Source organism: Rana temporaria, chromosome 10 (assembly GCF_905171775.1).
Source record: "Rana temporaria chromosome 10, aRanTem1.1, whole genome shotgun sequence".
Taxonomy (NCBI): Eukaryota; Metazoa; Chordata; class Amphibia; order Anura; family Ranidae; genus Rana; species Rana temporaria.
In genome coordinates, this window is record NC_053498.1 from 28,139,660 (window position 1) to 28,163,703 (window position 24,044).

The window sequence follows — 24,044 nt, forward strand, 5'->3', positions numbered from 1 at the left end:
TATATATATATATATATATATATATATATATATATATATATATATTTATTTATTTTTATTAAAGGGCCTAGAGTCTCCCAGGGCCCCAGATGGCTACCCCCCTTTTTTTCTCAATTTGCGGAAGCCCCCCCGCTTCTCAATTTCAGACGGCAGCACCCCCCCCCCCCCCGTCCTCTGCTCTAGGGGGCCCATGCCTGAAGCTGTGTAAGGGGCACCATAATTCCTGACTGATGGCAGCCCTGGTGACTGGTGCCCAACTGTTTTTGTACCATGAAATTAGTCAAGAATTCTATCCCGAGAAGTGAAATGCTAGCCTGCCTCACCATCTAGGGCAGACATTGCAATTTCTACAGACTTTCTTCCCCTGACAATGAACATAGAGGTAACATGCAAAACCCAATCGAAACCAGCAGCTCCTTCAGGGGTAGTGCTACAATAATAATAATAATAATAATAATAATAATAATAATAATAATAATAGGTATCAGCCAGCCCTCAGTACACCTAGTTTAATTGGAGATCTTCTTTAATACGACGCTCGTGTGTGACTTAGAGCGCAGGGACCTTGACCATATCAGGTGGCTCGTCGCGTCACGTGCTTTCCTCTGCAGAAATCTGCACTCTGTCAACAGCTGAGTATTAGGAATGATATGCCCACGGTGCTTTAGAAGTTATAAACAGATTATTTTCTCCTGTTCTGACATCAGCGAGGAAACATGCTTTTTTGATTAACTAATCAAACTCAATACATAAAGCCAGAGTTATTTTGGGACTTCCTTTATGTACTTACAGAAAAGTTCACGTCCTTGTTTTATGGTAGCCGGAGAACAGAACCCCATCATCTTAGACAAGGTCGCAAAGTCAGCCCTAACTGCTTACATTGCACAATTGACTACACATGTTAGAATCATACAATTTACTGCAATTTTTTTCACTGGATTCCAATTACACGCTACATTATGGGTCTGTGAAATTTTCGGATATTCCAGTTTATGGTGAAAGCGCTTATATAATGCAGAGCTGAAAAAGCAAATGGAGAAAGCAGCTGTTAGCTGTGGATAGTACGGCGTTGCCTCACACTACAGAACGTCGTTCGTTCCCAGCGCTCTTTCGTGCCCCTGAGCATGTGCAGCTGCTTCAAAGCCAACAGCAGACGGCTCATAGGAACCCTGGGCCATATTCTCTTACATTTTCGGCGGGCGGCGCGTAAGCCATTTACACTCCGCCGCCCCAACCTACAGGAGCAAGTGCTGTTTTCCCCAAACACTTGCTCCGTAGTTTGGGGCGGCGGAGTGTAATTGGCCCGGCGTATCCCCGCGTAAATCCAAAGGGGGCGGCTTCTATTTAAATTAAGCGCGCCCCCGATTCTAACGAACTGCGCATGCGCCGGGCTTAAAATAGCCCAGTGCGCATGCTCCAGTTCTCGGCGTAAAACGTCAATGACGCCGACGTGTGCGTCATTGACGTAAAGTCGTATTCAAGAACGACTTAGTAAAACGACGTACCCGACGGGAAAACACGACGCGGACCCGACGCCATACTTAACATGGCCTACGTGGGACTGGCGTTAGGTTACCCCTCATATAGCAGGGGTAACCTTACGCCTATGCAAACGACGTAAGCGACGGTTACGCGACGCAAATTCGTTCGGGAATCGGCGTATCAGGCTCATTTGCATAAACAAATGAGACCTGAACGTAAACGCCACCTAGCGGCCGGCGGAGTAATTACATTTAAGATCCGACAGTGTAAGTGACTTACACATGTCGGATCTTCAGCGTATCTATGCGAAAATGATTCTAAGAATCACTCGCATAGATACGCGGCCCAAAAAAGAGAGATACGATGGAGTATCCTGAGATACTCCATCGTAACTTTACTCAGAATATGGCCCCCTGTGTCCATATATGGAATTCGTTCTAAAGCCCTGTACACACGATCGGTTTGTCCGATGAAAACAGACCAATTAGCCGTTTTCATCGGACATCGTGTGTGGGACCCATCGTTTTGTTTTCCATCGGTGAAAAAAAATAGAACATGTTTTAAATTTTTCCTATGGATAAAAAAATGATAGAGAAAAACGATCGTCTGTGTGGAAGTCCATCGGTCAAAAATCCACGCAGGCTCAGTATCAAGTCGACGCATGCTCGGAGGCATTGAACTTCATTTTTTTCGGCTCGTCGTAGTGTTTTACGTCATTGCGTTCTGACACGGTCGGATTTTTGACTGATGAAAGTCAGCTTCATCGCATATCTGACGAAAAAATCCATCGGACTAGATTCCATCAGATATTCGATCGTGTGTACAGGGCTTAAAGGGGAGGTTCACCCTATGAAAAATGTCTAACACTACATCCAGCCCAGTTCTGCATATAAAATGACACTGAACTTTTTTTTTTTTTTGCCGTAGATAGCGTTTTGCCTTAGAATTCACCGCGGCTTCCGGGTAGGGAATCCCGCGGGAGTGGGCGTACCTATTGACATGCCAATTGATTGACATGCTAAACGACAGCACACACAGAGCGTCACGACTTCCTGAAGGAAGCTTGGGTCGGCTCGGCTCTATCCGGCGCTGGTGCGCAGGCGCCGAATAGAGCCAAGCCGACCCAAGCTTCCTTCAGGAAGTCGTGACGCGCTGTGTGCGCCGTCGTTTAGCATGTCAATCAATTGGCATGTCAATAGGAACGCCCACTCCCGCGGGATTCCCTACCCTGGAATTTTTTTTCAAATGTTGGCAACTATGTAATGTATCTCCTCCTTTCACGTAGTATGGCAGGATTTGCTCTGACTTCCTCAAAAAATGGCCAGCTAGGGTTTGATTGGTTACCCCCCCCCCCCCATTACTTGAGCAGCAAAGATTACACTGCCAGGGAAAGAAGCTCAACAACGAGTCACTCAGTTAAATGAGCTCATCAGCTTTCTGCTTCTCCTTTCACTGTCCAGTCACAGCCGCCCTGGAGGACGGACAAGAAACAAGTGTCGGTGAACTATAGTCTGTGGCAGAGTTGTACAAATCTCAGAACAGGGTGGACAGAAATGCTAATCCTTTGGCAGATAAGTTAGTTTACATCGATCTGCCCGTTTAGTTGTATGCCTGAATTCCAGCTTTGAACAAGTTTCTTTTATCCACTAAAAAAACACCGGAGTTGTGGTGGTTTCCAGCACTGGAGCCAAGGAATGGCAGCTTTAGGAGGAGATATGCCACATCATAAGGACTTGGTGGTTTTAGGAGTAAATTAGTTAAATAGTTAATTATAGTTCCAAGTTTTTTTTTTCTCTGGGAAAGCTAAACTCTTCATAGAATTTTCTTTTCACAGTAAAACTAATCACGTTAGTGGTTGATGAAATGACAAAGCTGTGTTTCCGCATAGTTCGAACACGTGAGTATATTCAGAAATGTCAGACCCACTCAATAAGGCAAGGCAACGAGAAATACACCAAGCAAAGGGCAGCAGCCCATAGCAATACATTGGATGAGGTTTGGCTGGTTACAATCAAAAATAGACTTTCCATGAACGTCAGAGAGAAAGTCCACTGATGTATCAGGAAGATGCAATTAAAGGTGAACTCCACTCCCAAACAATTAAATTCAAATATATTCCTCAATAGTCACAAGGAATATAAATCCACTTTGTGGGCACCCAAAACTTTGAAAACCCAGATATATTACCATGGAAAAGTAGCAGTGACATCATCTCTGTGCTGTACATAGCCTGTGCAGACAGCAGAACTGTGGGAGGGGCCCAGCAAGCTCCACCCAGGGCCATCTTTAAGGCAGGGTAAAAGGGGCCCTGTCATTGTTGTGGGGCCCAAAGCAGCTGCCTCATACTTGCCAACTATACCAGTTTAAATTCCCTTGTCCCTTGAAGTTTTAGTCCTTTGCTGTGTCCTGATATCTCAGTGTGAAGTGCTGCTACTAATGCTGCCCAGCTCTGCCCTATTGTTGTGTACAGATGACTCACCTGCAGACAATGGCCCGGATTCACGTAGCACTTTCACCGACGTATCTCGAGATACACCGCGTAAGTGTAACTATGCGCCGTCGTATCTGTGCGCCGTGCCCACAGAACTAGATACGCCTGAAAATAGGCTGATTCCGACCGACATAACTTTCCTACGTTGGCGTATCGTGGGCGCATATTTACGCTGGCTGCCTCATTGCACATATGCAAATGAGGGAGATACGCCGATTCAAACGTAGTTGCGCCTGGCGCATCATATATGCGCTTTGCGTAAGTCATACGTCCGGCGTAAAGCTTTTCCCCATATAGGAGGCGCAACTCATGCAAAGGTATGGACCAGGGAACAGCCGTCGCATTTTACGTCGTTTACGTAGTAGTACGTGAATAGGGCTGGGCGTAGGTTACGTTCACGTCGTAGGCAGTGATTCAACGTATCTTAGGAAGTAGTTTCAACGTGATTCTGCGCATGCGCACTGGGATGCGTCCACGGGACGGCGCATGCGCCGTTCGTTCGGCCCATCATTTGCATGGGGTCACGCTTCATTTAAATGGTTCACGCCCACTTCCACCTACTTTGAATTAGGCCGGCTTACGCCTACGAATTTACGCTACGCCGGCGCAACGTTGGGAGCATTTGCTTTGTGAATTCCATGCTTGCCTCTCTGCGTTGCTTCGGCGTAGCGTAAAAGAGATACGCTACGGCGGCATATATATGCGCCGATATATGTGAATCCGGGCCCCAGTGTTTACATGTAAATAACCGGCATTCATATGTAAATAAAGGTGGAATTCACTTTAGTGCCTGTTATTCTAAAAAAAAAAGCCCAGCATGACCGGATACATCCCGGCCGAATCTTACATGGCTTCTCTATGCAAAGCAGAAGCACTCTGTTCCCGGGATGTTTGGCTCATGAATATGTATGTGCAACATATATGATGCAGTTGCCATGGAAACCAAATCCCCGGCTCGCCCTAGGAGTCCTGCCTGGATTCTCAGGAGATAGAGTGACTTCTAACCCGAGGCGGCCCGGTGCCACAGAGCAGATTAAGACGGAAGAATAGGTTGGCGGGCGTCCATAGTTAATGAACGCACAATATGATTCTGCTGAGATAACAGAGCGGAGGAAGTGGCAGAACAGAGGCAGACGTGTAGAACAAAACAACTGGGACGAGAAGACCCGGAGAGAAACAACGCACGTCTACAGCTTTTCCTGAGGTTTATGGTCTTCTGCATGCAGCCAAATGGGGTCCGTACGGCGCGCATACGTGACCTGAACCTCTGTAAAAACGTCCTCGGAACCCACAGCTGCTACATACATCCACAACAAAATGAGCTGTGTGTGTGTATGCACCGCTCTTTGTATAAAGTATACAGACACGCGAACATTAGGGTGACCACGTGTCCCGGATTGCAGGTCTGTCCCGGGCACCTTCAATCCAGGACAATACAGTGTCCCAGAATGAAACTGACACAGCCACCACCCCGGGCCAATATGATGCCCCCAAAAAAGCTGCCACATCACCGCTTTACTCTCTAACAGTACTTGTCCGGGCCGGGAATGCCTGGAGGAGCACAATCCCGCCCCCTGCTTGTGATTGGAGAAATCATAAATCCCTCCTCTTGTATCCAATCACTGTGCTGTGATTCGCTACAGCACAAGCTGGTTTTTGGGAAGGGGGGTGTCCCTGAATTGTAGTTTGGAAATGTGGTCACCCTAGCGAACATATGTCCCGAACATGGGCTGTCTGCACAGTGGTCGCTGGTGCTCAATATTTTTTTGGGGGGTGCAAACAATCTGAAAAAAAAAAAAAACATTCTCAGCCACTGTGCCTGTCAAAACGCAGCTACTGTGCCCATCAAACGCAGCCACTGTGCCCATCAAACGCAGAAACAGTGCCCATCAAACGCAGCAACAGTGCCCATCAAACGCAGCAACAGTGCCCATCAAACGCAGCAACAGTGCCCATCAAACGCAGCAACAGTGCCCATCAAACGCAGCAACAGTGCCCATCAAACGCAGCAACAGTGCCCATCAAACGCAGCAACAGTGCCCATCAAACGCAGCCACAGTGCCCATCAAACACAGCCACAGTGCTCATCAAACACAGCCACAGTGCCCATCAAACACAGCCCCAGTGCCCATCAAACACAGCTACAGTGCCCATCAAACACAGCCATCAACTTCCGACAGTGTGCCTATGAAATGCTGCCAATGTGCCCATCAAATGCTGCCACTGTGCCCATCAAATGCTGCCACTGTGCATCCCCGCCCGGCACTTACCTTGTCTCGGTGGGGCAGCGGGGTCACGGGGTCATGAATCCATGTATTGTTGCTGCCGCCCACTATTTAGATGGCCGGCCCCCTTGTGAGCGCCGGCCATCTGAATAACGGCAGCTGGTTGGCTTTGGAAGTAAGTGCCTATATGAGCGGCTCTGATAGGCTTTCTGATTACAGCCTGAGGGCTGTAATCGGCTTCCAAAAAGTTAACCAGGGGACGCACGGGGGGTGCGTTCCTTTGATAACACTGACAGGTGTCTCAGCCAATCAGGTTCACCAGTTCTGGTTACGGTAACCTGATTGGCTGAAGCGTCATCAAGGGCGGGAGAAGACATCGAGGGACCGTGGAAGGAGAATGGCTGACCCCAGAAATGTAAGTGCCGTGCGGGGGGAGGGGGGGGCAATCTGGCAGCATTTTACAGGGCACAGTGGCGACAATTGATGGGCACAGTGGCTGCGTTTGATGGCATGGCACAGTAGTGACAATGGATGGGCACAGTGGCTGCGTTTGATGGCATGGCACAGTTGGCTGCGTTTGGCATGGCACAGTGGTGACAATTGATGGCACAGTGGCTGCATTTGATGACATGGCACAGTGGTGACAATTAATGGGCACAGTGGCGAAAATTGATGGCTCAGTGGCTACTTTTGATGTCATGGTACAGTGGCTGCATTTGATGGCACAGTAGCGACAATTGATGGCACAGTGTCTGCCTTTGATGGGCACAGTGGCTGCCGTTTGTTTGCGCCCCCCCCCCCAAGAAAATGTTGAGCACCAGCCGCCACTGGTTAACTGGCCGATTGGCAGGCAGCTGGGAGGCAATATGTTGCCTCCTAACTGTTTGTCTTGTGCTGCAAATGCACACACTACATGCAGTTGCCTGTGTGAACAAGCCCTAAATTACAAAAGGCAAATTAGATATATGAAGTATCACTAATAAAGTATTGTAAGGGGTTAGCTCGGTAGCGGGGTGTGTGACCCCCTGGATGGGTTCACTACACACTAAATTTATACAGACAGGCAGTCGAAGACGGTTGAAAACAAAGATTTTGGTTTATTCTTCCATCTTGCTGGAAACACGTGCAAGCATCCAAACAGCATAAACAAAATCAAACATAAAATAAACCGTGGCCACTTGGGGGCGTCTATCTTCACCACACAGGAACCTATCTATGGAGTCTGGCTCAGCCTAGTGCTGGGCAGACACTGCTGGTCATACAGCAGAAAAACAATAGTCTTTTGATTTTTATCACACAGAAAAATCAATTACCTCCTCACCTCCTCAGAAGACTTTCAGTACTGCTCTCCTTCACTCAGAAAGCCTCAGGATGCCGCAAATCAGTGGTAATCCTCTGGATTACTTATAGAGGCCTTAATTGCCTCATTTTGAACAGCTGAATTTTTCCAACGCCCTTAAACATTTCCTGGCTACTTTTGCAGCCGACGCCTAATAACAATTGGTGCATTGTCTAAACAAGGCAGAAATGTATGTCCCGTCTGTGACAACACCCACAGATTTACCTGACTTCCTGTCACAGTATAAACATTTCTACTTCAATATTTCTAAGTATAACTCAGCTAATTGACTTACAGTGGCTGTTTCTCTGACCGTCCACAGGCCAACTTTCCTTTCTTCTGTAGGAAATAGAAGAGGGCAACGACTAGAAGCAGGAGGAGGACGCACACGACAACTGCGATTATGGCCGTGCTGCTGCCACCGGTCTGTTCTGTAAGAGTCAATACAATGCAATTAGTCTCAAAGGCAACATGTGAGTTGTAGAGATAAATGACAGCAATGGAAAGGAAATCTTTTCATGGTGAGGGCTACATTGTTTATTTTACTAAAGTTTGCAGGACAACAAATCAGCCTTCCCTTTGGCATCAAAAGTTTCACCTTTAATTTCTGAAGCCCCTCACATCAGAGAACCCCCTTCCACATCAGAAGCCCCATTACATCAGAGCAACCCCTTTTAGTACAGTCCCCCTTTCACACCAGAAGCCCCCGTCACATCAGAGCACTCTCTTCCATCAGAGTCCCCTTTTCACATTAGAAACCTCCCTTAAAGTGTATGTAGACCCGATTTTTTTATTTTTATGATGTCACAATGTAGAGTATAAGATTTTCTAACATCTGTGCCCAGTCTTGCCACACAGAGTTAATCCAGCTCTGAGCAATCCTCTTTTATTGTTCAGTGAAATAAAACGGACTTCCAGATAAAAACCAAAGTCCTTGCTTGAGTGACAGGTTATTTACATATTTTGTGCACTGCTTGCAGACATACACAGCTTCTGTAAAAAGTGCTCAATTGACATCCCCCTCCCCTCCCCTCCCCTCCAGCTCTATGTATATTCTGATGGCTGTTGCATTTTCTCATGGCACTGAACTGTGACTCACCCCATATTTTGAAAACATTTAATCAAAACACAGGGGAGGGGATGTGAATAGTGCACTTTTTTTCAGAAGCAAGGACTTTGGTTTTTATCTGGAAGTCTGTTGCATTTCACTGAACAATAAAAGAGGATTGCTCAGAGCTGGATTAACTCTGTGTGGCAAGACTGGACACTTTCTTTTTTGTGAAAATATCTAAAGCTGAACTCCAGACAATAACTATTTTTAATGATTAACGAACACATAACTGGCCTGGGGTTGCGCACCAAATTTCCCAACATATTAAAAAAGTAGTACAGTTACATCCTCAAGCCAACACTACTTCTAAAAAAAAAAAAAATCAGCACGGCTAGCGAGTCTAGAGAGAAGAAGATAATCATATTTCCATGAAATATTATGCTAATTACCTTGAGCTGGTGACATACTTGGAGGCACATCTGCGGGGGAAAGGGAAGAAATATTATCGTAATTAATTTAGGCACAATAAAAAAATATGAATTAAAAAACGAATAAAAGACATTTATATATGTCACTGTGTTATGTTGTAGCTTAAAAAAAGAAACATGCAAATGCAAAATACTGCGGAATTAAAGCTGTTTTAAAGAAGTTGGAGAAAGGGAAGTGTATCTGAAATCTGATTGGCTGTCAAGGGTTGCAGAGATCATTTTCCTGCCTCCATGATTCCCTTTGAGACCTTTGACAACTTTTAAATTTGTATTTTTATTTTATTTCCCCTGCTGCAGCAATTTGGACCACATCGTTTTTAGGTCCATAGGGATATAGTGTTCTGTATCTGGAAGTCTTATGCCGCGTACACACGATTGGAAATTCCAACAACAAAATCATGGATTTTTTTCAGACGGAACGTTGTCTCAAACTTGTCTGGCGCAATTCGGCATCTTTGCCCTGAGAGCTGGATGACCTTGTCCCGGCACTATCTGCAGCTGCTTGGTTCTTCTACCATTATTCACAAAACTGATGCTGATGGCAGGTCGGCAACCTGCAATCTGGGCTTGCCATCCCAGGGCAGACGGTCGCGGGCCACATCAGGGGGCTCCGCGGGCCACTAGTTGGGCACCCCTATTCTACATACTCTACATAGGTCTGATAACAGAGGTTTTAACATACAGGAAGGAACAAGGGGCATGCAACACCAAGGTATTGTTTTTTTTAACTAAAACAATTCATTAGCTGAAAAGATATACAGATGACGGGTCAAATACATCTCAGCAAAAAGAAAACTACAAGCAATTTCTTGCCATAGAACATCCAAGTTCCTCACATGTCCTGACCTCAGGACAACGTCTAAGGTCAGCCAACCGTGCATTCAGCATTTTGTTCCATACATCCTCCCATTGAAGTAACACCCTTTCCGAAGTCAAGACTTACACATGCTCAGTGTGAAGTTCTTTTTTATCATTCCATGTGGGTTTTTTGCAATGCAGGAAATGCTGTTCATTGTCTTGGAATTGAACTTGAAGGAGACATTACTTCGTACTTCCAGGTCAGTGGAGGACTCAGACACCTAAGAGAAAAACACGAGAATATGACCGATGACTGGCTGGACAATCTGAGAACTCAGACAAGAAGCTTTGTGTAGAAACTGAAAGTGTGTATATTGCCCGTGGAGCCAATCGTCTCCAGAATCCACCGACCAGGGCCGCTGATAGAAATCATGGGGCCCCGTACAGCCTACCTGACAGGGCCCCCTTCAGCTCCACCCCTGGTCCCGCCTTTAGCTCCACCCCTGGTCCCGCCTTGAAACTGTCTCTGCAGCACGTTACGGGATTGGCGGCATTGGTAGGCACCTGGAGCAGAGAACCGGGGGGGGGGGGGGGGGGGGGCTGCCGTCTGAAATTGAAATTGAGAAGCGGGAGGAGGGGGCTGCCGCGAATTGAGAAGCGGAGGGGGGCCCTTTACAAATTATTAATAAAAATGAATAATTAAAAAATAAAAATAAAATATATAAAATAAATAAATAAATAAACATTTATAAAAAAAAGGGGGGGGTTGCCATTCAGGGCCCTGGAGACCTCTGGGCCCTTTAATTAAAAAAAAAAAAAAAAAAACATTTATATATAAAAAAAAAAAAGGGGGGGTTTGCCACATGGAGACCTCATGAGCCCTTTAATATATATATATATATATATATATATATATATATATATATATATACATACACACAGTATAAATATAAATAAAATAATATGAAAAAAAAAAAAATTATAAAAAAAGGGGGATTGCCATCAGGGGCCCTGGGGACCTTTAATAATATATATATATATATATATATATATATATATATATATATATATATATATATATATATATATATAAACGTATTTATTTTTTTATAAAAAAAAGGGATGTTTTCATCCCGGGCCCTGGGGACCCCCGTACCCCTAAGAAAAAAAAATTGTCCCTTTAATAAAAAATAAAAAAATATATATATTAGAAAAAATATATTTTTTTTATAAAAAATAAATAAAAAAAAGGGGGGTTGCCATCCGGGGCCCTGGGGGCCTTCGGACCCCTGGGGACCCCCAGACCTCTAAAAAAAAAAAAAAAAAAATGGTCCTTTAATAAAAATTAAAATAAAAATATATTAAAAAAAATATATATATTTTTTATAAAAAATGTATAAAAAAAAGGGGAGTTGTCATCTGGGACCCTGTGGGCCTCCGGACCCCTAAAAAAAAAAAAAAAAGGGGTTGCCATCCGGGCCCCTGCTGGCCCGGGGCCCCCTACAACAGGGCCAGTTGTACTGGCTTATCAGCGGCCCTGCCACCGACTATTATTAGTGATGCTTTGCAGTACGACGTTTCCGTTCCAGTTTTCACCACTGCATAGAGTTAGTATGTTGTATGATGGTGCATGTTTGAGTTTTCTACATTCTTGCAGCTCTGTGGTCATGGGTTTAATTAATTTCAAAAGGACACTATGGGCTAGATTCAGATAGCCCGCCGTAACTTTGTGCGGGCGCATCGTATCTCAGCTACGCTACGCCGCCGTAACTTAGTGAGGCAGGTTCTGTATTCACAAAGAACCTGCGCCCTAAGTTACGGCGGCGTAGCGTAAATCTGCCGGCGTAAGCGCGCCTAATTCAAATTGTCAAGAGGTGGGCATGTTTTATGCAGATAAAACATGACCCCACGTAAATGACGTTTCTAACGAACGGCGCATGCGCCGTCCGTGAACGTATTTTAGTGCGCATGCTCCTAATCACGTCGCAAATAGTCAATGCTTTTGACGTGAACATCATTTAGGCAAAGCCCTATTCGCGAACGACTTACGCAAACGACGCAAAATTCGACGCTGTCCCGACGTCCATACTTAACATTGGATACGCCTCATATAGCAGGGGTAACCTTACGCCGGAAAAAGCCTTACGTAAACGACGTAAAAAAATTTGCCGGGCGCACGTACGTTTCGGAATTGGCGTATCTAGCTGATTTGCATATTATACGCCAAAATCAACGGAAGCGCCACCTAGCGGCCAGCGTAAATATGCACCCTAAGATACGACGGCGTAGGAGACTTACGCCGGTCGTATCTTAGCAACATTTAAGCGGATCTCAATTTGAGCATACGCTTAAAGATACGACGGCACGGATTCGGACTTACGGCGTACGCCCGTCGTAAGTCTTTCTGAATCCTCTCAGTTCTTCACTTTCTTGCCAAAACATGCTGATAAATTACCCAAAATGTTCCAAGTGTAGTATAAGCTAAGGTGATCAGATTTTTAAATGAAATCTGGGGACATATTTTTTTTTTTTATTAGTAATGGCCGCACTCAGCGGCTCTCTACCCGTCACCGCCGTCGCCCGCCTCACAGCCTGTTAAAAGGTGTTGTAAACCCTCGTGTTTTTTCACCTTAATGCATCCTATGCATTAACCACTTCAGCCCCGGACCATATTGCTGGTCAAAGACCAGAGCACTTTTTGCGATTCGGCACTGTGTCGCTTTAACTGACAATTGCGTGGTCGTGCGACGTGGCTCCCAAACAAAATTGGTGTCCTTTTTTCCCACAAATAGAGCTTTCTTTTGGTGGTATTTGATCGCCTCTGCGTTTTTTAGTTTTTGTGCTATAAACAAAAATAGAGCGACAATTTTGAAATCATCATCATCATCAGCCCCCAATTGCAAGCCCCCCCTCGCCATCATCATTGTAAGCCCCTCATTGCAAGCCCCCCCCCTCACAATCATTAATTGCAAGCCGATCAAGATCATTGCAAGCCCCCCATCATCATTACATCATCATCATCAACCCCTCATTGCAGCCTCCCTCACCTTTGCAAGCCCCCTCACCATTATCATCATCAGCCCCTCATTGCAACCCCCCCTCACCATTGCAAGCCCCCCTCACCATCATCATCAGCCCCTCATTGCAACCCCCCCTCACCATTGCAAGCCCCCCGCCTTCATCATTACATCATCATCAGCCCCTCATTGCAAGCCCCCCCCCCCAGCATCATCATCATTACATCATCATCAGCCCCTCATTGCAACTCCCCTCACCATCGCAAGCCCCCCCCTCCTTCCCTCCCCTCACAGCCTTACTTCTTACTGTGCCAAACTGCTGTCACGGTCCCGCTGTGTCACGACCCCGCTGTGTCACGAAGCTCACAGCGTTGTTAACAGTTCTGGCGCGTTATGGTAAAAGTCCCGCCCTCCTCCTCCTAGACCAGCTCGTGTGATAGACAGAACACTGACTCTATCACATGAGCTAGTCTTGGAGGAGGAGGGCGGGACATTTATCACAGCGCGCCTGAACTGTCAACACTGTGATCTCCGTGACAAAGCGGGACCGCTGTGTTACAACCTGCCGTGTAACCAGCGTTGCTTGTCAGGTGGGGTGGGCCGGTTAAAAGTCCTCCGCGGTTGATTGTGAGGGGGGGGGGCTTGCAATGAGGGGCTTACAATGATGATGGCGAGGGGGGGCTTGCAATTAGGGGCTGATGATGATGATGATGTAAGGATGATGATGAGGTGGGGGGGCTTGCAATGATCATGATCGGTTTGCAATTAATGATTGTGAGGGGGGCTTGCAATTAGGGGCTTATAATGATGAAGGGGGAGGGTTGCAATGATCGTGAGGGGCTTGCAATGGTGGGGGGGGGAGGCTTGAAATGTGGCCCGCGGGCCGTAGTTTGAGGACCACTGCCCTGGACTTTAGCAATGTAATAAGAGAACTGACAAAAAGATAAAAGAGCACAAACAATATCTTAATAACTTTTCCAAGTTACAGAATGATCTATAAACCACAGGGATTTGGTGGAATTAGTCAACTAACCACACAGAACAACGTTTTAGAGTCATCCTTGGCTTCAAGTGTGCACAAAGACAGAAATAAACCCATGACACATAGCCGGTAGAGTGTCAGCTGATATGACAATAGGGACACGGATCAAAGAGCCTATTGACCTCAAGCATGAAAATGACTGATACTTTCATTCTGGTCATCATGGTGTGGAGTGACACAAAGCAACATATGATGTGGATTAACTAATGAAATCTCATTTGAGTCACTGTGGTAAAGGGTAGTGCCACACCATAGGGATATCAGTGCGGGCAATGTTCAGCCATCAGATTACCTTCAGATCCGGTTGGTTCCAGGTTATTGTAGGTGCTGGGTTTCCTTTTGCCTTGCAGGATAACATCACAGGGTGTCCTTCTGATTCTACTTCAACATGATGGTTTTCCATGTCTAGTTCTGGTGGGCCTAATATAAACCAAATAAACAACATTTTTAAGTTATATCTTTAAAGTGACACTACAGTGCATCTGAGAACCACAAACACACAAAAAAACGCCATTTCATTTATATTTAATAATCAAAGCAAACGCCCCCATCCATGTCTCTATGTTGTATTTGACTGAGAAAAAACACCCCCCTAGCGTTTCTGTCTGTGGCCATCTTAAATAAGGGCAGATGTTTCATGCATCATTTACTTCCTGGAATCCATCTGCCCTTAGCTCAGGCATACAGGCAGTAGGGTGTGCATAGCTGAGAAAACCCATACCTCCCAACTTTCTGAGATGTGAATGAGGGACACCTATCAGCAAAAGTATGCAGGCATAGAACACACCCCTTGCCACGCCCCCTTAAAGGAGAATTGTACCAAAAAATAAGATTGGCTAAACCCACAAGTGCTTTTCTTACCACTACTATTTCTTTATATTGGCTTTTGGATGCAGCAATTTAGAAATCAGATGAAAGGTTTAGCGCTGGGAAACACTTTTTGATAGATAAAAAAGTGCATTTTATATACATCTATAGAGATCAGACCAAAATGAGGGACAAATGAGGAGAATGAGGGACAGAGGGACATTTCTCCAAATCAGGGACAGTCCCTCAAAATCAGGGACAGTTGGGAGCTATGAAAACCCCTCCTCCCTTCCTGAAGACTCCTGGGATGTATGGCATAGACATGGAAACCAGGAAGTAACTGAAGTAATGTAAAAGCAAAAAAAAAGCAAATATGATGTACTTTCCCATCTACTTATTAATTCTAGCAGCATAAGGAATACAAATAGTCAATGTTGATTGAGAGAGTGAGGTTGTGCTTTAAGTCTCCTGTGAGTCATGTGTAAGTTTAATTACATTTAAAATACATCAACACAAATGGTTTGCAATGTCTTAAAGTTAATTTTCTTTTCACATCCTAAGTCAGGGATGGCCAACCAGTGGCCCGGGGGCCACATGTGGCCCGCGGAGCCCTCTGATGTGGCCCTCGACCTCCTGCTCTGAAATGGTGGGTTGGAAAGCCCAGATCACAGGTTGCCGACCCGCCATACCACAGCATCCGTGTTGTAATTGAAGCTGGTGGTAGAGGAAGATGGTGGTAGAGGAATAAAGTGGCTGCGTAGCAGAGCCCCATAAGCCGATGCTTCCTCTACAGCGCCGGCTTTTGCCACAGGCAGAGTCTATGGCAAAGTTCAGCTAACCCGCAGGATAGATACAGGTGCACTACGCTGCACCCGCGGTGTGAGCAAACCACAGAACATCAGTGTGAAAGCAGTCTTAGGCCCTTTTCACAAGATCAGCCTGACCAAATGGGACCCTCAATTCACCTGTATAGAGCGACAGATGTCTGTTTTTCGCCCACCTACCTCCAATCCGAAAACAGAAGGGAGTTCGTACCCTTTTGTCTGGGCAGATCGGAGGGCCATAGCGTAGCCGTGACCTGTCATCCGCCCGCTCCGCTCATTGTGGCCCTTGACTGGTTGCCAAGTTAGTTAAGTGGCCCTCGCTTTTCAAAAGGTTGGGCACCCCTGTCCTAAGGAGAAGGGTAGAGAAGGAGCCTGTCAGTTTTTTAGGGGGACCTGAACGGGCGCTCCGTGTAGGTCTATGGAGCCACGGATGTCAGCAGTGACATGCCCACTGACATCCAACCTGCTCCGATCCGCTAAAGTGTGATGGATGGAAACCCTATTTTCCATCCGTCCGGCAGATTGGATCGGATGAAAAACTGACTCTACGGTCCGTCTTCTTCCGATCTCCCATAGAGGAGAGAGGCGCTCTGACAGGCCGGTCCCTGCACAGTGTGCAGAGACAGACCTGTCATCTGCCTGCTCAGCGGGTATGGACGGAGCGATCCCTGCTGAGCAAAGTGGAGCCCGCAGACGGACACATCTGTGTGAAAGGGCCCTTGCTCTGTGTATGAAACACTGGTCTCTCTGAAGAGATCCAACACACCCCTTGTGAGCCAGACCTATACAGTAGCTCTGCAATCAGCAAAGCTTATGCTCCCTGCTGATTAAATAGCTTCATCTCTGACTCATCAGGGGGTATGTTGGACCTTTGCAGAAAAAACACTGGACAGGTAAGTGTAGCTGCTGACATAAAAAAATAATAATTGTGGGGGGCTAGAGCTTCGCTTTAAGAAGTGGGGAATAATAGATGGATTTAGAAGTAACCTTATGGTACCTAACATATAACTTTGCCTCTAGTTTATGGACTTCAAGGCCAGTACAAAGTCGCTTTACCTGGAAGCAATAGAGTTCTGTGTGTGGTGGAGAAACCATTTAATGGTATCACTTATTGTTTATATGCATACAACCCCATGGAGTCTCACCTTCCACTACGATAGTGATACTCTGCTCTTTGCGTAGTCCCGGCACTGAGGGAACATTAGCTTCACACGTATAAACCCCAGAGTCAGAATACGACAATTCTTTCAATCTATATCTGCTAGCTTTAGAGAGAACAGCATCACCCTGCAGTACAAGAGACAACAAGTAAAATTCAGGACATGAAAAGCGAGACATCAAACAAGGCATATATGAGCGCTGATGGAAGCATTTCAATTTCCAACACAAAGTCAGCAGGACCCCAAGTAAATGTGTTTCACACGTTTATTCTGAAGACAGTGTCATACTGTATACTGCCAACGTTTTGGGGCTACACAGGGTGTCTCCCTCAAGGCAACATAGTGATGTTTAGGTCTAGGGTCACTATGCTGCCTTGGAAAAGGGACCATGCGTGGCCCAAAAAATGATTATTCTTTGCCATACTATACATGATGTACACACGGTCAGAATTTCCGACAACAAATGTTCGATGTGAGCTTGGTTTTGGAAAATCAGACCGTGTGTATGCTCCATAGGACATTTGCTGTCGGAATTTCCGACAACAAAAATTTGAGAGCTGGTTCTCAATTTTTCCTACAACAAAAGTTCTTGTCGGAAATTTCCAACCGTGTGTACACAATTCAACGCACAAAAATCCTACGCATGCTCAGAATCAATTTGACGCATGCTCGAAATCCTTGAACTTAATTTTTCTCGGCTCGTTGTACGTCACGGCATTCTTGACGTTAGGAATTTCCGACAACATTAGTGTGACCGTGTGTATGCAAGACAAGTTTGAGCCAACATTTCGTCGGAAAAAAATCCACGGTTTTGCTGTTGGAATGTCCGCTCGTGTGTACGCTGCGTTACTCGAAGCATTGGTGACTTTGTTGCTTCTGGCATAGCATATCCCTTGCAATCACTTCAAGCGCCCAACTCATATTTAAAGATCAAATACTTTGAGGGGTGCAACTTCGAAATGTGTATATTTCAGAATGTGTATTTCAAACATCACTAATGGTTTGTTGGTCAAATTGCACCCAAAAATGGATTGATTGGGGTGGCACATGGGGGCTCTTTTCCTTCAGAGCAGATTATTACATTCAGCAAGGGATAGAAGGTAGGTTAGGTTGGTTAAAGGTCAAGGGCAGGGTGGCTGTGGGGTTATTTTAGGGGTTAAACATCGTGAGGGAGGTTAAGGTGTTAAAGTGAATCTGATCTAGCCTAAAGGACAGCGGTGGGTAGTATACGGTGCCTAAAGTTTTGCCTGTGTCAAGATTAAGTCCCACTTCTGACTCAAACCTACTTTTTGTGATTGAAATAACAAAGCCTCTGTTGTCCATTGAACATCAGCAATTACAGAAATTAGTGAAAGTGGTTGGACTTGGTGCTGAGAAGAGGTAGGATTTAGCCCATTAGGACTTAAGGCCCATACACACAATAGGACTTTTTGACAAAAAATATCCGACGGACAGGTTTTATCAGACAGACAATCTGACCGTGTGTATGCTCCATCGGACAAATGTTTTAGTTTTTTCAAAAGACAAATGTTCGATATGAATGCTCTCAAACTTTCCGGCAACAAATTTCGATGGAGGATAATTCAATTGTGTGTACACACGTCCAAAGAGCTGAAAACCCATGTGATTTGGTGAAAGTTGGCTGAAAAAGTCCTGCCGTATATATGCAGAACAAGTTCATGGCCAACGCCCATTCGAACCAAAATCCACGGAACAGTATGATGGAAGTCCAATCGTGTATATGAGGCTTAGGTCTAACATCCAAAGGAACTTTTGAGGGCCACAGTTGCTAAAAATGAATACAGGTAGCTGCAGACACACCGCGAGGTCCCTGCACCTTGGTCAAGATTTACTTTAAGTTGAACCTAAACGCCTAAAGCTTAGAATGTAAGCAAATGAGAGGGTTATAAAAAAAGCCACTAAAGGTTCGATTAAGCTTAGGGCTTACATGTTATGGGTGGAGATTCAGGTTAAGTACTTATTTTAGTGGTTTAAAGGTTAGTAATTTAGGCACTGGGAGGGTTGGAGAAAATGGCTTTAACGTAGATTAAAGCCCTGTACATATGATCAGTCCATCCGATGAGAACGGACTGAAGGACCGCTTCATCGGTTCACTGATGAAGCTGACTGATGGTCTGATGTGCCTACACACCATCGGTTAAAAAAACGATCGTGTCAGAACGCGGTGACGTAAAACACACGACGTGCTGAAAAAAATTAAGTTCAATGCTTCCAAGCATGCGTCGACTTGATTCTGAGCATGTGCGGCCTTTTGACCGATGCTTTTGCATACTAACGATCGGTTTTGACCTATCGGTTAGGCGTCCATCGGTTGAATTTTAAAGCAAGTTCTAAATTTTTTGACTGAAGGATAACGAACCGATGGGGCCTACACACGATCGGTGAAAAGGGTCCCCATCCGTCCATGGCGAATTAGGTCGAGTGAGATCTGATGAAAACGGACATCCTGTCCCCCATAGGAGACAGCGGCGCTGCACAAGCCCCTCCCGCTCAGTAAGCAGAGAGGGACTTGTCATCCGCCGGCTCAGTGGAGATCAGCGGAGAGATCTCCCGCTGAGCTGGCGGACTCTGTAGCGACGGATTCCGCCTGTGTGGAAGAGGGCTAAGTCAGACTACTGTCACCTAGTCACACTTCCAGTACAAATGTGGCAAATGTTCTTGTAAATGCTGCAGTCAGGTCTCGTACACACAACCGTTTTCCTCTGCAAAATCCATCAAGAAAAATGCTGGCAGAGCACTTTTGCCGAGAAAAACGGTTGTGTGTATGTTTTTCGTCGAGAACACTGTTGTGGATCTCGACGAGAAAAAAAGAGAACATGCTCTTTTTTTTCTCGTCTGGAGTCTCAATTTCCTCGTTGTGTTTCTCGTCGGCTGGTTTACAACGAGGAAAACATTTGTGTGTATGCTTAGAAACCCGCGCATGCTCAGAATAAAGTATGAGACGGGAGCACACCTTCGGTAAAAGTAGCCTTCGTAATGGAGATAGCACATTCGTCATGCTGTACCAGACTGAAAAGCGCGAATCGTCTCTCACCAAACTTTTAATAACACGCGGTAATACGAGATTAGCAAAAGCAGCCCCAAGGGTGGCGCCAGTGGAATTGAAATTCCCCTTTATAGTGGCATCGTATGTGTTGTACGTCACCGCGTTTGAGAACGACGAGATTTTGTCTTGACAGTGTGTATGCAAGGAAAGCTTGACAAGATTCTCGTCAAGCCTGACAAGAACCTCGTCGAGGAAAACAACGTTTCTTTTACGACGAGATTCTCGGTCGTGTGTACGAGGCCTCATACAGATCCTGTGTCTAGATGCTGCCCCAGAGACAATGCTTATCTATTGACGTCACCTTTTTCCAAAGGAGATCAGGAGTTTCTGAACCATCACAAGAGCAGAACAATTGGACATCTTGCGTAATTAAACGTTTAACTTCATTTTCTGATGGGATGACAGTGACAGGATTTAGATCTGTGAAGAAGAGATTAAATAAAATAGAATGAATGGCAGGCGTAGATTGGCAATCTGGCAGCAATGGCAACTTTTACAAAGGCTGATGACTCTTTGCGCTTATAAAGCAGTGGTTTTCCACTAGTTCAGAGACTTCTATGCGGGTGGAAAAGGTGAAGTTGTAAAGCAGCCTGGTGTTACGGATACTAAAATACCGTATATACTTGAGTATAAGCCAACCCAAATATAAGCCAAGGCACCTAATTTTACCACAAAAAAATGGGAAAACATATTGACTCAAGTATAAGCCTAGGGTGTCCATCTGCATGCCTCACTGTGCCCATGCCTCACTGTGTCCATGACTAGACTTACATTTAACATGGGAGTATATAGGACCTAGGGCTGGCCGGTACCGGGTCCCCAAAGTTACCGGAGAAATTACTGTTTAACATGGGAGTCTATGGAAGGGGTGGTCGACTTTGAAAAATCGGTGCTCCCCGGCCGTAGGTCCCCCAGACAACAAACTTTGCACACTTGTAGAGGAATAGTGGGGCTACATGTGTGCCAAGATTACCCGGGCGGTACCGGGTCCCCAAAATCTGGGAGATCAGCCGCAAAAAGGTGACTCGAGTATAAGCCGAGGGGGGCATTTTCAGCACAAAAAAAATGTGCTGAAAGACTTGGCTTATACTCGAGTATATACGATACTAAATAAAGTTCAAACCCTACGCACATAAATATCCAACAACCTAACCTCTTGGGATCACAGAAAAAGGCAACAAGAGCAGACGGACACAAAACAAGTAGGCCTTAAACAGGACACTTCCAAAAAGTGTATCACTCGGCCCCGCCCCCTGGCGCGCCACGTCATTGATTAGATTGACAGCAGCGGGAGCCAATGGCTGCGCGGCTTAGCGGCTATCAATCTCCAAAGAAGAGCTCAGAACAGCCGAGAAGACAGGGGCGAGTAGCCAGAACAGTTACGACACTGGACTTTCGAGGGCTCAGGTAAGTAAACCGGGGGGCTTGTAAGCCTCGGATGTTTTTTCACCTTAATGCATAGGATGCATTAAAGCGGGAGTTCACCCGAAAAACTATTTTTAACATTAGATTGAGGCTCATTTTGTCAAGGGGAATCAGGTGTTTTTTTTTACAATCGAAGCAGTACTTACTGTTTTAGAGATAGATCTTCTCCGCCGCTTCCGGGTATGGGCTGCGGGACTGGGCGTTCCTATTTGATTGACAGGCTTCCGACAGGCTTCCGACGGTCGCATACATCGCGTCACGAGTAGCCGAAAGAAGCCGAACGTCGGTGCGGCTCTATACGGCGCCTGCGCACCGACGTTCGGCTACTTTTGGAAAATCGTGTAGCGATGTATGCGACCGTCTGAAGCCTGTCAATCAAATAGGCACGCCCAGTCCCGCAGCCCATACCCGGAAGCGGCGGAGAAGATCTATCTCTAAAACGGTAATTACTGCTTCGATTGTAAAAAAATAAAACGATTTCCCTAGACAAAATGAGCCTCAATCTAATGTTAAAAATTGAGTTTTTGGGTGAACCTCCACTTTAAGGTGAAAAAACATGAAGCTTTATAACTCCTTTAAAGTGCAAACTTTCTAAACCCAGAAACAAATTAGAAAATGGAAGCAGATAATAAAGCATTAGGGTCCCGTCACACTGATGAGTTTTTGATGCAGTTTTGGTGTTCAAAAAACAGAACCAAAATACATGAAAAATGTATTCCTTTAAAAATTCTACAGAACTTATCACACCAATGCACTGGGATGTGGTGCGTTTTCAAAAGTACTGCGTGCTGCATTTTTGGCACATGTTCAAAAAGTCCACCTCCCCAATGAAATTAACAGAAAACGCACCAAATACGCATAAAAAATGCACCATGGTTGCATTTTTTAAGTGCACTTCTTAAGTCACATGTCCATGTATCACAGATGCATGACTCGAGTGAGGCAACCAGAAAATGGACCACAAAAGGCACCAAAAAATCATAAGCGTTTTTATTTTTTTTGGAGCCGTGTGAAAGGACCCTTAGGGTGTCTACTTACAGTGCACAAACAGTTCTAAGTTTCTGAACAGCTCAACATCAGACGGGCTATCAAAATCCAGAGCTTCGCAGCGATAAGTCCCAGAGTCACTCCGAGATACATTCTGAATCACGTAAACTCCATCGGAACTAGACTGTAATTCCTCTTCTACGTTATCCTAAAAGAGAGACAATGGTGCATTAAACGCAGAAGTGTCTTAAAATGTTGTATGGGTCCTATGCCTACTTTTTGAGTTCAGTTTTTTTTATAGTCGCTGACTAAATAAACATGAAGATTAGAAGAGTTGAGGGCTATGCTGTACAGGCAATTATAAACTTTTGCTGCCCAGAGACTATGTGCCACTTGAACCTCAATAAAGTAGAGCCACACAGAAGACCCAGCATGCATTGAAAAGCTGTTGATTTTGACTTTCTCAGGCCCCGTACACACGACCGAGTTTCTCGGCAGGATTCAGCCAGAAACTCAATCGGAGCTGGATTCTGCCGAGAAACCCGGCCGTGTGTACACTTTTGGCCGAGGAAACCGACGAGAATCTCGTCGGGCCAAATAGAGAACATGTTCTCTATTTCCTCGTTCCTCAATGGGAAAAGTTGGCCCGCCGAGATCCTCGGCGGCTTCACAAGAAACTTGACGAGCAAAACGATGTGTTTTGCTCGTCGAGTTTCTCGGCTGTGTGTACGGGGCCTCAAACATCCTACGAAAATCCCTAGAGATTACTTGCTAGGCATAGAAATTGATCACAAAGCAGACGGAACACATGGTTCCTAATGGAGTATGTTACACAAGTAGTATCTTGTCGTGATCGGTGGTTCAAAAATTGGGCATTAATACAAGATTGATCACTACTACATGCTAGAAACTGATTGCTAAGCATAGAAAACATGGCTCCTTGTGGAGTAAGTACACAAGTAAACAAATATGGCAACCATCTCAATTTATAACTAAGGATGATCCCAGTTTTGGCCCAAACTTGGATTCAGTCTGAACCCGGAAGAAATCTGTCACTCCCACCCAATCAACTGTGACCTGGGCATTCCTCCCCTTACAGCTGTAAGCACACAAAAGAGCAAGGATGCCCGTGGCATCATTAACCTAATATGGCCACAAAGCCATATTAGGTCAATTACATTGACCTAATCTGGCTATATTGGGTTAAAGGAGAAGTAAAGCTGAAGCTCATTTTGCTGTACAGATGGACGTACATCATAGGCGTTGCGCAGGCTCCAGAAGGCGAGACCTGCTATGGGACTCGGCCACATTTGGCGGTGCTCGAGATCAGGTCGATCTTGGTGCTCGGCGCCTCGGGGCTAATAATGCAGTCCTGCCACTGTGAGACTCTGGGCTTTATGGGGTGACATTCGGGGCTTCAACCACAGATAGCCACCCCCTCCCAACGCCCCTGGACTTGACGTTTATTCATTCACAGATCCCTGGTAGGAGGCAGGTGATAGGAGCATGCTACATGTTAAAATGTGAACAGAAAAAAACAGCACTCAACATCACGGACCCATGGGACTGGAACTACCAATGCTCAGGCAAGAGTGTCTGTACACTCTTTAGGAACATCCCAACGAACAGAAGCCATCAGCTCGGTATTGTCTATTGCATTTAATCTTCATTGCTACACAGTAAAACCCGGTATTCTGCAACATACGCATTTCAGCTATACAGCTTAGCTCATAGCACCATGAGAAAGGCCGTATAGCCGAAATGCGCAAGCCTGGCGTTTAGTGGATTTTACTATGTAGCAATTAGGATCTAATGTGATGGACAATATGGAGCTGCCAACT

The 24,044-nt window shown here is 45.6% G+C and overlaps 1 protein-coding gene across 1 annotated transcript in view; it reads right to left on the minus strand.

Annotated features, from left to right (window-relative positions):
* BCAM (basal cell adhesion molecule (Lutheran blood group)) overlaps positions 1-24,044 on the minus strand; it is a 148,054-nt gene that overhangs the window by 21,256 nt on the left and 102,754 nt on the right. Inside the window, exons 8-14 of the mRNA XM_040327453.1 lie at positions 22,255-22,411; positions 20,093-20,211; positions 16,710-16,851; positions 14,226-14,353; positions 10,020-10,155; positions 9,038-9,067; positions 7,833-7,968 (exon numbers count right to left, since the gene is read on the minus strand). Coding sequence (XP_040183387.1) covers positions 7,833-7,968; positions 9,038-9,067; positions 10,020-10,155; positions 14,226-14,353; positions 16,710-16,851; positions 20,093-20,211; positions 22,255-22,411 — 848 coding nt within the window. The remainder of the gene's footprint in view (positions 1-7,832; positions 7,969-9,037; positions 9,068-10,019; positions 10,156-14,225; positions 14,354-16,709; positions 16,852-20,092; positions 20,212-22,254; positions 22,412-24,044) is intronic.